The sequence below is a fragment of the Brassica rapa genome, chromosome A07 (assembly GCF_000309985.2).
Source record: "Brassica rapa cultivar Chiifu-401-42 chromosome A07, CAAS_Brap_v3.01, whole genome shotgun sequence".
Classification (NCBI taxonomy): domain Eukaryota; kingdom Viridiplantae; phylum Streptophyta; class Magnoliopsida; order Brassicales; family Brassicaceae; genus Brassica; species Brassica rapa.
The window spans coordinates 16,460,918-16,477,154 of NC_024801.2; the positions used below are offsets into that span (position 1 = coordinate 16,460,918).

Below are 16,237 nucleotides of genomic sequence, written 5' to 3' on the forward strand. Positions count from 1 at the left end.
CTTCTTTCTTATAACGTTGAGCTAAAAACCTGTCTAATGGTTTCAGTTGTAAACTTGCACCATTTATTTGACCACTAGAGCAATATTTTGGTCGTGTTTGATTCACCCTTAAGAAGCCCTCAAATTTTAAAGTTCTTTGCAATCCAAGAAACCTTCGAATTTTGAGGGACTGAATGACGAAACTTTAGTATTCAAAACTTCAAAACACTTTTCAGTTTAGTCTTCATAATTTTGTAACTTACATATAACGTATACTAATATTAATTTCTTATCACTTTAAATCTTTATAACTACATTTCATCTCAATTTCAAATATATTTTATATATTACTTATACGAAAAATATATAAATATCTTAAAATAAAAATAAAATTAATTTTACAAATTAATGATTAAAGTACAAGAATATATATTTTACAATAAAGATCACCATGTTAATAAAAAAAAGTATTGTCTGATATAATGACAATATATATTATTAAATAGAAGTACACATATAAATTAACCTTAAAAGTTACAGCTTATTTACATCACAAGGCATTTATGATTTTTTTTCAAACAGGTGAATTTAAAATATAAAAATATAATGTCTAAAATGTAAATTAAAATTTTCTTTTAAAAAAATAAAATATATTTAAAATTATTATTTCTGCGCATGACGCACGAAAACTCAAAGTTTTCTATTATTAAAAACTAAATTTGTTGTAAAAATCATGCTCATTCCTTTTTTTTTGGGAAGGGGGGGGGAATATGAATATTTCTTATAATTTAGCTTACTTAGAAATGAAAATTTATAACTGATTTAATGTATTATTAATTTAACATATACAATATCAATACTATTAAAACAGAAACACAAAATTGGACCCAACTTAGTTCTAGGTGGATTATTTTTAAAAATCTATAATCTATAATTTTTGTCTAACATATTAATATTAATATTAATAATTAATCACCCTTAAATATAGATTAACTATGGTAAGACTTAAACAAACAAATTTCCAATTTTAAAAACGGATCAATATTATCTAGTTAGGTGTACCATGATTTTCGCATAATATTTTCTAGGGGGAATTTGTAAGATATCATATTAAGAAAAAATATTAAGCAAATGACTATGTAATAAAGTAAAAGGATTGATGTGATAATTTGACACTCTGTGTTGACCAGGAGGAGAAACGCGTCTTGATTTGGTGAAGTAATGGTTCACAACTTGTGAGAGACAGTTTTCTTGAGTTTATAAGCATTCCGAAATATCTAAAAGGTAAGTTACCACAAGCTATTCCTTTCGATGCTTGGATCATATTTATCTCTTTCTGTTAATCATGATGCAAAGAAGTTTGTTTTCTGTATGCTTACAGCCAACCCTGACATATCTTCAAATTTTCTGAGGATTTGAAGCACACACTAAACAGACTCTACGTTTCCCTGATGAAAATCAATAGATCATCAGCAAAAGAAATGTGCATTAATTTTATTTTCTTGCAGTTTGTGTGGTATTTGAACTTTGTCTGAGTTGCTATGACATTGAGCACGTGAGAAAGACAATTCATTGCAATAACAAAGAGGTAGGGAAAATAGATCCCCTTGCATGAGCCCTCTTGTACCTTTAAAATACGAGAATTCGGTCAAAAAAAACCTGAACTTTGCACGAATTGCCAAAAAAAACATGAATTTTTGGGCTGACCAAAAAAACACCAAACTTTCATTGACTTTAGAATTAATTAACAATGTTTTCGCTGACTTGCCAATTTAGCACGCCGTCAAAAAATTTAACAGAAATATTAAACGTCGTTTATTGTTGGCGTTAAGTAAAACGACGTCGTTTGCAAATGAGATGAAACGACGTCGTTTTACATGATTTGAAATTAAAAATATGTAAACCCCTAGATTCGAACCCAGGTTGGTTGGTCAAATGACAAAGTATTTTACCACTGGGCTACTGGCACTTTCAATGTACTTACTAACATGTTTATTTTTATTTGATACATGTTAAATATAAAAAATTCTCTAAAAACTTAATAAGATCTTTAAAATTCCAAAAAATTAAAAAATAAAGAAGATTATTATAAAATTAATTTAGAAATTAAAATGAGATTATTCGGCCAAAAAAAACCTGAACTTTGCACGAATTGCCAAAAAAAACATGAACTTTTGGGCTGACCAAAAAAACACCAAACTTTCATTGACTTTAGAATTAATTAACAATGTTTTCGCTGACTTGCCAATTTAGCACGCCGTCAACAAATTTAACAGAAATATTTAACGTCGTTTATTGTTGGCGTTAAGTAAAACGACGTCGTTTGCAAATGAGATGAAACGACGTCGTTTTACATGATTTGAAATTAAAAATATGTAAACCCCTAGATTCGAACCCAGGTTGGTTGGTCAAATGACAAAGTATTTTACCACTGAGCTACTGGCACTTTCAATGTACTTACTAACATGTTTATTTTTATTTGATACATGTTAAATATAAAAAATTCTCTAAAAACTTAATAAGATTTTTTAAAATTCCAAAAAATTAAAAAATAAAGAAGATTTTTATAAAATTAATTTAGAAATTAAAATTAAAAATAAAATTTTCTTTTTCTTTTTAAAAAATAAAAACTCTTCCAAAATTTTCTAAAAAGTTAAAAAGATCTTTAAAATTCCAAAAAAATTAAAAAAATAAAGAAGATTTTTATAAAATTAATTTAGAAATTAAAATTAAAAATAAAATTTTCTTTTTCTTTTTAAAAAATAAAAACTCTTCCAAAATTTTCTAAAAACTTAAAAATATCTTTAAAATTCCAAAAAATTGAAAAAAATAAAGAAATTTTTTATAAAATTTATTTTGAAATTAAAATAGAAAATAAAATTTTATTTTTTCTTTTCAAAAAATAACAAATCTACCAAACTTTTCAATTTTTTTTAATACATTTGCTAAAAGTTGAAATTAATTATACACACATAAAAAGTTGATAATTGTAACTTTAATTTTTTGCATTTTATTATAATTTTTTAAAAAATTGGATTTTTTTTTTAAAATGAAAAATTTGGAAATTTTTTGATTTTTTAATTTCAATTTTAATTTCAAAATTAAAGATAAAGTTTTTATTTTTTAATTTCAATAAAATTTTAAAGATCTTTTTAAGTTTTTAGAAAATTTTGGAAGAGTTTTTATTTTTTAAAAAGAAAAATAAAATTTTATTTTTAATTTTAATTTCTAAATTAATTTTATAAAAATCTTCTTTATTTTTTAATTTTTTTTTGGAATTTTAAAGATCTTATTAAGTTTTTAGAGAATATTTTACATTTAATATGTACCAAATAAAAGTAAACATGTTAGTAAATACATTGAAAGTGTGAGTAGCCCAGTGGTAAAAGACCTTGCCATTTGACCAACCAACCTGGGTTCGAATCCAGGGGTAAATGATTTTTTTGGCCAGGCTTGAGTACAGGTTTTCTTTGGCAATTCGTGAAAAGTTTGTGTTTTTTTTGGCCGAATTCTCAAATTAAAATTAAAAATAAAATTTTTTTTTCTTTTTAAAAAATAAAAACTCTTCCAAAATTTTCTAAAAAGTTAAAAAGATCTTTAAAATTCCAAAAAAAAATAAAAAAATAAAGAAGATTTTTATAAAATTAATTTAGAAATTAAAATTAAAAATAAAATTTTCTTTTTCTTTTTAAAAAATAAAAACTCTTCCAAAATTTTCTAAAAACTTAAAAATATCTTTAAAATTCCAAAAAATTGAAAAAATAAAGAAATTTTTTATAAAATTTATTTTGAAATTAAAATAGAAAATAAAATTTTATTTTTTCTTTTCAAAAAATAACAAATCTACCAAACTTTTCAATTTTTTTAATACATTTGCTAAAAGTTGAAATTAATTATACACACATAAAAAGTTGATAATTGTAACTTTGATTTTTTGCATTTTATTATAATTTTTTAAAAAATTGGATTTTTTTTTTTAAAATGAAAAATTTGGAAATTTTTTGATTTTTTAATTTCAATTTTAATTTCAAAATTAAAGATAAAGTTTTTATTTTTTAATTTCAATAAAATTTTAAAGATCTTTTTAAGTTTTTAGAAAATTTTGGAAGAGTTTTTATTTTTTAAAAAGAAAAATAAAATTTTATTTTTAATTTTAATTTCTAAATTAATTTTATAAAAATCTTCTTTATTTTTTTAATTTTTTTGGAATTTTAAAGATCTTATTAAGTTTTTAGAGAATTTTTTACATTTAATATGTACCAAATAAAAGTAAACATGTTAGTAAATACATTGAAAGTGTGAGTAGCCCAGTGGTAAAAGACCTTGCCATTTGACCAACCAACCTGGGTTCGAATCCAGGGGTCTACTTAATTTTAATTTCAAATCCTGTAAAACGACGTCGTTTTCAAATGAGATGAAACGACGTCGTTTCACTTAACGTCTAGTTAACACTGTGTTAACTGAGAGTTCACGGCGTGCTAAATTGGCAAGTCAATCCTAAGTTTATTAATAAACTAAAAAAGTCAACAAAAGTAAATGATTTTTTTGGCCAGGCTTGAGTACAGGTTTTCTTTGACAATTCGTGAAAAATTTGTGTTTTTTTTGGCCGAATTCTCTTTAAAATACCCATTGGCTTTAATATCTGCAGCTTTTATTATTGCTTTGCTTGGTTTAACTTTAATTATTAAGTTTCAGAAAGAAAGACTAAGTTCTTACCGGCTTAGCTTCTGGTTTCGAAAAACTTGTATTTTTTTAGCTTTTGGTTTCAGAAGAACTTTTGTTTTTTCTGGCTTATATACTTACAAACCAAAAAATTGATTAAATCTGTTTTTTTGGGACGTACTCAGTGTTAATCAAATAGCCCATTAGTTGGCCCAAGTGTCAGCTCATCATCATTCTATTCTATAAACTAATCTTAACAGCAAGCAGCATGCCAGGACGCGTGTCTGGTCGAGGCCTCTGTCACCTTCAGCATCCGACACTTGTCAGCCAACCATTGGATAACTAAACTCAACGCCTCGAAAACAGTGTTATTCCATTTTCCGTATTATATCAGATTCAGTTGTTCTCTCCATTTTCCAAATTTCAAACCACCACTCAGATCCTTAGACGAAGAACAAAGGGTAACCCTCTCATCTATTCTATATTGTTGTATAGATCTGGTGTTTGATTGTATCATTCTTGAAATCGATTCGCTGTTTTCGTTGAGGATCATAGATTGATTCAGTGAATGATTGTGTAGATGTTGATTTGGTTTCATTAAACTATCTTCGTTGCTCTATAGATTGTTGAAATCGAAGATGTCATCATCATCACGTGAAGAGAATGTGTACATGGCGAAGCTAGCGGAGCAAGCCGAGCGTTACGAAGAGATGGTGGAGTTCATGGAGAAAGTTGCTAAATCTGTTGACAACGAAGAGCTCACAGTCGAAGAGAGGAACCTTCTCTCCGTCGCTTACAAGAACGTGATTGGAGCGAGGAGGGCTTCGTGGAGGATCATCTCTTCCATCGAGCAGAAGGAAGAGAGCAAAGGGAACGAGGATCACGTTGCTATCATCAAGGACTACAGGGGCAAGATCGAAGCTGAGCTTAGCAAGATCTGCGATGGAATCTTGAATGTTCTTGAAGCTCATCTCATTCCCTCTGCTTCGCCTGCTGAGTCTAAAGTGTTTTACCTGAAGATGAAGGGAGATTATCACAGGTATCTTGCTGAGTTTAAGGCTGGCAACGAGAGGAAAGATGCTGCTGAAAGCACTTTGGTTGCGTACAAGTCTGCTCAGGTTTAGTGATTCACCACCCTTCACTATATTCATTATCTTTCTGTGGTTATAATTGATGTTGTTGTTGTTGTTTGACAGGACATTGCCACTGCTGAGTTGGCTCCCACTCACCCGATCAGGCTTGGTCTTGCACTCAACTTCTCTGTGTTTTACTATGAGATCCTTAACTCCCCTGACCGTGCCTGCAGCCTCGCCAAGCAGGTTTTCTTTATACCTATGTTGCTTCATGTGAAACTGTTATGGGAATTTGTTAACTTTTCGGAACTTGATGCAGGCTTTTGATGAAGCAATCGCTGAGTTGGACACGTTGGGTGAGGAATCGTACAAGGACAGTACACTGATCATGCAGCTTCTCAGGGACAATCTCACTCTCTGGACTTCGGACATGACAGTAAGCCTTTTGACACAATATAGATTCATAGCCTTGTTTGCTCTGTCATTGACATCTTTGTGGTTGATAGGACGAAGCAGGAGATGAGATAAAGGAGACGTCGAAGCCAGAAGGTGCTGCAGAGTAAAGGTGAAGACTGAGGAAGTGGTTTTATCAAGGTATAAACTTCCTAGAAGGTTATGTGATAATTCTGAGTGAGGGATGGTAGCTCAGAACTCGTACCAGATAACACTTTTATTGTTTGTTTTGTTTGTTTGAAAACCACTTTGCGAATTTGCGATTGATTCCTCCTTTAGGTTCCTCGAAATTTTCTATTTTTCAGTGAAATAAAAACCTGCAGTCTGCTCTTTTTCTAATTTTCGGTTATGGATTTTGACAAGTTTAAACACGTATTTTTCGTGAGAGTTATGATGATATTCCCGATTAAAAGATGCCTAGTAGTTGTCAAATTGATGAACTTCTCAAACATTCCTTTAACCATACGCATTACCGATCCGCCAATGATTTTGGTCGATCGAATTACAAGTTGTAATAATTTAACGAATAGCATAGTTATTGAACTGATGATATATGGGCGTTTAATTTGGATTTGTTTTAGAGTATTTAGTATGGGCATAGAGATAGCAATATATGGGTATAAAGATATAAAAATTTGGTTGGCTTTTTTTTTCAATATATAAAATTGTTTTTTTCAAATAATAAATTTGAGAATCGAATTCGTTTGTTCGGTTTGTTTATTTTTTTAAGTAATTTTAAGTAATTTGGGTGCAAATATCAGATAATTCAAATAAAAATATTTGAATGATTTTAGGTGATTCGATCTTTAGAATAATTCAATGAGCAAACGTCTGTATGTAGTGGAAAGTTAAATTCTTCAGATTTTTCTTCCGATTTTGAGTAAAAACGCTCAAAACTACAAAAGCTTAAGATCTCATCATAGTTGATTAACTTGATTAAGAAAAGACTTCAGATATAAGAGTAGAACATGATTATTGGAAATTTTTATGATGGAATTATTATCATAAGAACTTTCTCTTAAGAACCGATTATTAGTTGTTCTTAAATTAGTCATTTCTTAGTACAGTTTTCTCAGTTTGCTATACCCCCAAACCAAACGACTCTCCTCGTTTATCAGTACTAGAATTTAACTTTCCACTAGACACACACAAATGATGAAACACTAGATGAGAGAGTAGACCACATCATCATACGTAGGGAAGGTCAATGGTCCATCCCCAAGGACTAGCACACAAGTCACAAGAACCGCGACAAAGATTGTGAAAATCAGAAACGATTTACACGGGCCAGCGCTGTTCTGTTTCTCTGCCCCAACCGTCATAATCCCTTCACTTCCACTTCCAAGTTGAAACACCGGACAAGTGAAGAATCCGTACACAACCCCAGCTACAAGTGCTCCCAGATTTGTCCTGTCATGACTCACAAATGTTATTAGAAGCATACATACACACACAAAGTATCCCATGATCAGATGAAAGTTTACCAGTCATCTATTGGACCGAAATGGCTTAGTATGAGACCAAGCCCTGTCATTATAATGGCCTTCTGAAACAAGTCTTCGTACTCTTCTCTTTTGATCATCTCCTTGTTCTGAGATTGGTCAACAAGCCAAGCTCCTATTAAAGCAAATGCTGGTCCCTACACCAACAAGAGTTTACATGATTTGATATTTTGAATGTTTAGGAACGGTGCAATGCAATTTGGTGGGGGAAGAAACAAGTATTTAAACTTACAGTTCCTCCAACTGTAGGATCTGGTGTATGAAGAAAGCTCATGAAATTACCAGATACCCCTCCGAGAATACAAATGAGACAGAACGTGAGTAGCCCATAGTCACGGCAGACTTTTGGTCCAAAGGTAAGCAGAGCCCATGAGCTAAGGGCTACATGAGGGATTCCAGAGTGCTGCAAAATGTAAAAATGTTTCAGTGACAAACTTACATGAAACCAAGACATCAAGAGGGGCTGAGTTTGACAAGATTGTGTGCTTCAAATAGCTGTTTCTGAGACAGTAAAAGAATGGGAAGAACAGACCCAATCTGTTGGTCTTGTACCAGAAACATGGGTGTGACCAGCCTCCACCATTCCCCAGCCACGATTAGATCGTTTATCTTTGCTCCATATAACAGCGGGAGCGATAAGAGTCCCATATCATTGTTCCTCACTGGAGCCGCCGCTTCAAACAGACACACTCCAACGTTTATGGATGCCAATATGCTCCTGGAGAGACACACACACAACAAGAAAGAAAAGGGTTTTTCTAAGCATCTACAAGACACATCTAAGACGAACAAGAGGTGATTGTAGGGTTCTTACACAACATAGAAGTTCAATGGATCTTCTCCATCATTATTACTTTCAATATCAGAGTTTCTCGATTTGCTTGCTACTGAACCTCCTTCTGGTTTTATTATCGCATCTGAGAGTCAAAGAAACAGCCAAGTAAGCGACTATTAGCAAGAGGAAATCAAAGAATCATAATATTAATCTTATACATTTTTGTTGTTTTTTAAGATAAACGCTCAAAGATTCTAACTCCTTCTCTCCACTGAGTTCAGCTCCCCGATTGATTTCATCCCCCATTGAGATAGAAGGCTTCTCATCGTTGCTTTGAAGTTTCTCAAAGTAAGAATCTAACAGTTGAAGTCTCTTTTTGATAGTCTTGGTCTCTGATGACGCCCTAACCAAGCAAAGCTTTCTTCTTGAACACGGGATCGATCTCGTACAATCCCTCCCCAGAGCGGTTGTTCTATGTTTCAGACCACTAGTGCTACTGCTACTAACCTCTGCCTTCGTCAACACTCCTAAAGCCGGACATGGGAAGGTTCTGCCAGGCGGACAACTTCGTCTTGCACCATTCGAATCAAACAACACTTCTCCTCTGCTATGTCGACCTGAAGTTCCATGCTGAAAAACATAATCTTTACAGGGGAGTTCACGGTGAAGAGGAAACGACGCCATTATAAAGCTCGAATCTGTGCATTAAAAAAAAAACAAGAAAGGCTTTGATTTATGTAATATATTCGAGCAAAACCAGCTCTTACAAATGATAAACCTCTTCTCACTCCGACAGAATTTTAAGATTACTAAGAGAAACTAACATCGAACACAAATGGTCGGAACCATAATCAGAAGCAGAGAAAGTGATGACTTTACCTTGGAAAAAGAAACCTGATCCTATCTTTGGCTTGCTCAGACCTTAAGATGAAGATTTTGGTTGCAGGTAGGATTAGGATTGGATTTGGATTTGGATTTTGGATGGATGATAATTGATAAGTGATTAGTGACTGTCTTCGGGTAATGAAAATTACGTTAAAGACCGACAAATAATAACAAATATTTTTATTGTTTGAACAGTAATGACTCACATGTCATGCGTCACAAGTACGACTCCCCGGACCTGATCATTCCTTTTCTTTCTGATAATTTTTCTATCCCAAATATATTTCATTTTTTTTCTTTTTTACTATAATCGGAAAATTTTCGAACAGAAATCTATATAGTACTTTCTCCCTTTTAAAACAAGTGATATTTTTATATATCAATATAACTTTTAACTTTATCTGAAAGATAATTATCTCAATAGTTCTTCTTAAGTTTTTATCACAAAAATAATCTTCAAAAAATAAATGACCAAAATAGTTTTTTTTTTTATTTTAAAATTTTTAATATTTATTTTTATTTTTAATAATTTGAACTCATCCCAAAACCCAACCTTTAATTCTAAACCTTAAGTCTTAGATTAGTTAACTCTAAGAATATAAATGCATATTTACCCTTCAGTAAAACCTCTTTTAGTCATTTTTCTCTTTAGAAGTCTATTTTTGTAAAAATAAACTAAAAATGACTATATAAAGAAATTTTTCTTATCTAAAAGTGTGTAAAATAATAATATTTTGTAATTTATTTTATAACTATTTAAATAATTTTTAATGTATATTATAAATATTAATCATAATTATTTTTTAAAAAATAAGTTTTTTCTTATGATTGTGCACTAAAGAAAATATTAGTTTTTCTGGAGCACTAAAGCTATTGATTTCATTTTTAACCATTCATATTCTTGCTATTTTGAACTAGTTAAACCTAAATACGAAAAAATTAAAGAAATTATCTGAAAAGAACCTAGTTTGTGTCGAGTAAGGCAAAATGGTAGTGTTACAAAAACTGGGTCGGGTCTCTTCATTAAGCCTATAAAACGCCACGTGGACGCCGCGGGAATGGTAGTGTTTGAGGCCAACCTTTATCCATGCCGCGGGAATCTAGTTTGATATCTCTTTTTTATCTTCGTAAACCATCAATAAAACGCCACGTGGACGCCGCTCAAACCGAACGAGTGGTTGTTGTCTCGGTTCGAAGTTCGAACATCGTCGGTCCAAATCGTCGTTACCTTAATCCGTGATACCGAACCATTTGGTTTAATCGAATTATATTTTAACCGGAGTGTAACCGAAACTAATCAAACAAGAGAGAAAGCCACGTAAGGTTGTCTCTAATGACAATCAACCAAAACGGATAACCAAAGAAGCAGAGTTAGAGAGAGAGACGACGATGAGAGCTCTGACATGGACAGGATTATCTCCGCCGCCGCTGCCGGCTATGGTGGCGCGAATGACGACGACTTCGAAGATGGTTGCCTTACGACGGATGAACCTCCGAAAAGATCGTGTCTGTGTTAGAGCCACGGCGGTTTCAAGCGGAGGAGGAGTAGTGGAAGCGGTGGAGTTGGCTGAGATAGGAGAGAAGAGTAAGAAGTGGAAGTGGAAGGGAGAATACTCAATCAATTACTTTGTCAAGAGTTCGCCGGAGGAAGTAACTCCGGCTAGTCAGACTGTTCTCTTAGTTCATGGCTTTGGCGCCTCTATTCCTCACTGGCGAAGGTATCAGTTTCCACTTTGATTCATTTAGGGTCTTACCTGTGAACTATGATGTCTGGAGAGTAAATGTATGACATTGTCAAGCTTGTTCGGAAGTTATGTATCAATGTAGTTGAGCTGAGACAGAGTTATGTTGTGTAGGAGAAGTGTAATTAGTTAAGAATCAAGAAACTATTGTATGTATATGCATTTGGTTCTTACAAGAGCAAACTAACTTTTATTTGCAGGAATATAAATGCTCTGTCCAAACACCATACAGTGTATGCCATAGATCTTCTTGGGTTTGGTGCTTCAGAGAAGCCGCCTGGTTTTAGCTACACTATGGAGTCATGGGCTGAAGTAACCACCTGGCAATTATCTGATCTGTTTTAAACAAGTGTCTTGTTTTTTTTTTAATTTCTTAATTTGTTTTCTTGCAGTTGATACTCAACTTCTTGGAGGAAGTGGTTCAGAAACCGACAGTTTTGATTGGAAACTCTGTTGGAAGCCTTGCTTGCGTTATAGCTGCTTCAGGTCTTGTTCTAATATTTGATGTGATCTATTGTCTTCTATCTTTTTGATGTAAGACTCCATTGTTTGTTGTGACTTCTTGAAAACTAGAAGAATCGCAGCGAGATCTGGTTAGAGGTCTGGTTCTGTTGAATTGCGCTGGTGGTATGAACAACAAAGCGGTGTTTGACGACTGGAGAATCAAGCTGCTGATGCCATTGCTCTTGCTTATCGACTTCTTACTCAAGCAAAGAGGAATTGCTTCTGCACTCTTCAACCGCGTTAAAGACAGGCATGACTCGTTACCAACTTATTTGATCTACACTCTTCTTAATCGAGATCTCTAACGCATTGATGGATGAATTAAACACAGGGAGAATCTCAAGAACATTTTGACAAATGTATATGGCAACAAAGACAATGTAGATGATACCCTTGTAGAGGTCTTTTTCTATTACCCACACTCTCATCTCAATGACATTAGGAACCAACCAAATGTGTTACATTTTATGCTGAAAATGTTGTGTCAGATTATCGCTGGACCAGCAAACAGCGAAGGTGCGCTAGATGCATTTGTTTCCATACTAACGGGTCCACCTGGTCCAAACCCGATTTCGCTGATTCCTGAAATAACCAAACCGGTTCTTGTGTTATGGGGAGACCAAGATGGATTAACTCCTCTCGACGGTCCTGTAGGTAAATACTTCACGTCCCTTCCGGGTCAGTTACCTAACTTCAACCTATATGTTCTAGAAGGTGTTGGACATTGCCCACAAGATGATCGTCCGGATCTTGTCCATGAGCGTCTCCTTCCATGGCTGGCTCAGCTTTCTTCCACATAATCTCAGTTACGTGTATGGTGTTTAGAAATGTATAACATGTTTGATTGTTGCGTCTATGCACTAGATAGCCAAATTCTACCATTTTTGTATATAAAAATGGTAATAACATCATATATCGAATGTATATCGTATAAAAATGGGTTCATTTATTGAATGTGTGCTTTTTTCTCATAAGTGGGGATTTCGCTTGTGTTTTACGCAAATATCTTGTGGTTGAAAACTACTGAAGAAATCAGAAGTTCCGGTTTAGGAAGCCGATGAACCAAGTAATCAAATTTCGGTTTTGTATTCAGGTTTTAGTTGCTGGTTTTGTGAACAAGTCGTCCAGATGAGTAAAACTCTTTCAAAGATTGATTGGAACTCCAGTATTTCTAATTTCGGTTTTGTATTCTTAGTGACGAAAACCGATACCTTCAGACTTTAAGACTGTTGAGAGAGGGCTCCATATCCGCTACACAAATTTATTCTATTCTAGTCGACCGATTCATCAAACAGTAACATGACTTGACCGAATAGCAACCCTTTTGATTGTGAGGCCATATCCAATAGTCTTCTTTTTCTTAAATGGGACTCATTTATGATTCTATCTATATCTTATTGGTAGAAAAGATCTTCCAAAATCTCTGGATCCCAAGTTTTTGTAATGGGATTGATAAGCTGATTGATCCTGAGTTCCAAATCGACCAAGATATTCTTTATTAAGGGATATCCTCCCTCTCCTTCGATCCAAGTTTCCGACCAGATAGCTATCATATTTCCATTGCCAAGTTGTCTCCATAGAACTTAAGTAAGCAATTTTCTCCCAAAAAGAATACTTCTCCACACGTATGACAGCCTCAGTCAAAGATGCTGCTAGGAAATCAGAATGGCTATAATAGCAACTCTTGAAAACTTTATTGAAGAGATAATCTGGTTGGATTAACAGTATCCATGATTGATTTGCAAGTAAGGATTGATTAAAACATTGAATGTCCTTGAAACCAAGCCCACCTTGCTCTTTAGCTAAACACATTGCCCAACTTAGCCAATGAATCTTCCTTTTATACTCTTAACAAATTCCACCAGAAGTAGGTCATTGCTTTAGTTAAGTTCTCAAAATCTTTCTTTGTTAGTTTGAAACAAGACATGGCATATACATGCATTGCCATAGCCACAAAAATTGATCAGCACTTTCTTGTAGTCTTGCAAATTATCTGGAAAGCCTATCTCTCAAATGATCATACATGAAGGCCAACATCTCTGTTTTAGATCCACTGATACACTCATGCAACCCTAAGTACTTTCCAGTCCCTCATTCATTAGACATTCCAGTGAGAATGCAAATCTGGTCTTTAATCTCCTCGTAAACCCTTGATCCAAAAGTGATGGCTGACTTCACTTGATTAATTATTTTCCTTGTCTCCAACCCATACTGTTTTAGAATGCTCATAACCTCTTTTGATTACTTCGCATTTGCTTTGCATACAAACAAAATATCATTAGCAAATAGGAAATGATGTATCATCAGGCCATCCTCATCAAATTTATCGCTTGAATTCTCCCTTCACTCTCAGATCTTTCAAGAAGATGGATCAAACCTTTGGTAATAAGACAAAAAGGAAAGGAGACAGGATTTCCTTGCCTTAGATCTCTCTCTAGAATAATCTTGCCGGATCGGATAAAAACAATGACTTGCACAAAAAATGTGGACTTGCTTACGGTTGATCGTTGATAAGCATGGAGTATGTAACTAATGATACACATAACAGAACTGTCCACCCATTGGCTGTTAAAACCCAATGCTTGAAGCAACATCTTTAGATACACCCATTCCACCCTATTGTAGGCCTTAGACATGTCTGATGTTATTGCCATGTAAGATTTTGATTACTTGTCATCTGTCCTCAAAGCATGAAGGATTCATAAGCTACATGGAATTGTCAGAAATCCATCTCTCTTAACAAATTCGGAATGGGAAGGAGAGACTAAATCTGCTAGCATTGGTTTTAACCGAGCCACTAAGATCTTTGAGATAATTTTATATAGCACCGAACACAAACTGATGAGTCTCAAATCTGTCATTGCTGTCGGGTTTACTGTTTTTGGCAACAAACCTAGGAGAGTAAAGTTCCAGTCAACTGGAAAGGAGTCATTTGCAAATAATTCTTGGACCTCCTTTGTAACTTGATCACCAATTATCTCTCAATATCTATGGAAGAAAGCCCCAGTCATCCCGTCAGCCCTTGGGGAACTCCACCTTCAAATCTGGTTGCCAGCATGTTCTTTATGGGGCTCTAAACCTTCAGTGTTCCTTCAAAGTGCCTTTGCAAAATACCCCATGCATTTTTTGCTGCTTCGCATCCTTGAATCAACTCGAATTGCTTTCTTGCAACTTTACAGTGAATAGCAGTGGGAGATCTTGCATTAAACTTGGCCATCTTGTTGTCAACATCTGCCCAGAGTTCCCACGCCTTTGCTACATCTTTGCCATATTCACCTCTGGCTACAAGTGATTTCCATCCAGATCCCACAACTTCCCCCACAAGTGGGTTTATACCCTTGATTTTGGCCTTCACCCATGCTTTCCAAAACCCGTAGTTCCCAATCTCAAAAAAACTTTTGAATTTGACACTATCTCGTGATAGCTCTCCATTTCGTTTTGCATGATCCTTACTTGTTTAGAAAACACAAGTACCTTCTCGATACCAATTGTACCAATTGATAATTTTTTCCAAGAAATATGATTATATTTATCCTTTTAAAAACACATACAATTTTTTTTCTAAAATCAATTATTCAACAAGCTCAAGACAAACCTTAACTTGTTGAACTAGTCACCCGTGTTCAAAGATTAGTACAAAGTCTCTTGAACAGCTCATGCTTTTAACCCCTTAGTGTTTTGCTTCTCCTTGTCCAGACTAACAAAACCATCTCTGCTAAAAGCTTTCTCAGTGTGACCGGCACATTCGATTCCAACACCCTCTTTATACTTAAGAGGAAACCATAGACCTAAAGATGTAAAAATATGGAAATTTTCTGTTTGGTTCTTCAGCAAATAAGTCAATCTCCCTTGTTGTGTAAGATTGATCTCTTATTCTCTAATACCTTCCTTAAGTTGTCTCCACATCAAATCTTCTGTAAATGTTCACGTCTTGAAGAGCACTTCACCTGACTTCATGTCACATTCTTTCTCTATGTTGTAGTTCATCTCACACTTCATGAACTATTTCAGCTCTGCTCTGATCATACATCTTCAGTGATCTTATACATTTTCTACTAATCATAATGTAGCTTTCTTTTATAAAGTTACATTATAAAATATATATATCATTTCATGGTTGTATCATGTGAAAATCATACAGATCTATGCTTGGGCTATAAAATCTGTGATGAAATCATAAAGCTCTAAACCTATAATTGTTGGTATATTTATTGGTTTTGTGTCGTATTTTCGATACCATGATGAGATTTCTTAAAACAAATTAGTTCAAATACTTTATTGAATAACCACTTCTCATAGTAAATATTAGACATGTTCATTTGAGGATTTGTTTTGATTCAAGTTTAATAATTAAGGTATCTATTATTTTGAGTATAAATGTTTAAGATCAATTCAAGAACTGATGAAAATCCGGTTCTGATCGGTTGAAATAATCATGGTTTAGTTCATGGTTTAAGATCAATTCAAGGTATCTATTATTTTTCTTACTTCAGATATTTTGGATATGATAATTTTGGATAGTTTATTTTTTAGTTATTTTGGACATTTTCATATAAACATATCTGTACATATGTTATTTATAAATTGTACTCTATTTGTAATTTTTTTTCTATTTATAAACTGCAGTCTGTTTATCAATTGTATTATACTATCAGATACAAA

At 33.4% G+C, this 16,237-nt stretch overlaps 3 protein-coding genes across 6 annotated transcripts; 2 read left to right on the forward strand and 1 right to left on the reverse strand.

The window, feature by feature from the left end:
• Positions 1-4,897: 4,897 nt before the first annotated feature.
• Positions 4,898-6,516, forward strand: LOC103850115 (14-3-3-like protein GF14 psi). 2 transcript variants are annotated; one of them, XM_009126827.3, is made up of 5 exons: positions 4,898-5,102; positions 5,264-5,759; positions 5,838-5,960; positions 6,034-6,150; positions 6,221-6,516. In XM_009126827.3, the coding sequence occupies exons 2-5, from the start codon at positions 5,280-5,282 to the stop codon at positions 6,275-6,277; spliced, it is 777 nt and encodes a 258-aa protein (XP_009125075.2). In that variant the 5' UTR covers positions 4,898-5,102; positions 5,264-5,279; the 3' UTR covers positions 6,278-6,516. The 2 variants fall into 2 exon arrangements, with proteins under 2 accessions (XP_009125075.2, XP_033130493.1); XM_033274602.1 differs by having other exon boundaries at positions 4,931-5,103; positions 5,246-5,759.
• Positions 6,517-7,005: 489 nt separating this feature from the next.
• Positions 7,006-10,303, reverse strand: LOC103850116 (RHOMBOID-like protein 9, chloroplastic). 2 transcript variants are annotated; one of them, XR_004449097.1, is made up of 8 exons: positions 9,324-10,303; positions 8,663-9,142; positions 8,484-8,586; positions 8,222-8,387; positions 7,902-8,072; positions 7,652-7,806; positions 7,226-7,577; positions 7,006-7,130 (listed from the first exon to the last, which is right to left on the reverse strand). XR_004449097.1 is itself a non-coding variant. In XM_009126828.3 (7 exons), exons 2-7 carry the CDS (start codon positions 9,126-9,128, stop codon positions 7,331-7,333), a joined length of 1,308 nt encoding a protein of 435 aa, XP_009125076.1. In that variant the 5' UTR covers positions 9,129-9,142; positions 9,324-10,303; the 3' UTR covers positions 7,143-7,330. The 2 variants fall into 2 exon arrangements, 1 of the variants encoding a protein (XP_009125076.1); XM_009126828.3 differs by lacking the exon at positions 7,006-7,130 and having other exon boundaries at positions 7,143-7,577.
• Positions 10,304-10,603: 300 nt separating this feature from the next.
• Positions 10,604-12,546, forward strand: LOC103850117 (uncharacterized hydrolase YugF). 2 transcript variants are annotated; one of them, XM_009126831.3, is made up of 6 exons: positions 10,604-11,047; positions 11,272-11,383; positions 11,464-11,557; positions 11,648-11,825; positions 11,907-11,976; positions 12,064-12,546. In XM_009126831.3, the coding sequence occupies exons 1-6, from the start codon at positions 10,719-10,721 to the stop codon at positions 12,373-12,375; spliced, it is 1,095 nt and encodes a 364-aa protein (XP_009125079.1). In that variant the 5' UTR covers positions 10,604-10,718; the 3' UTR covers positions 12,376-12,546. The 2 variants fall into 2 exon arrangements, with proteins under 2 accessions (XP_009125079.1, XP_009125078.1); XM_009126830.3 differs by having other exon boundaries at positions 10,610-11,047; positions 11,645-11,825.
• Positions 12,547-16,237: the final 3,691 nt, after the last annotated feature.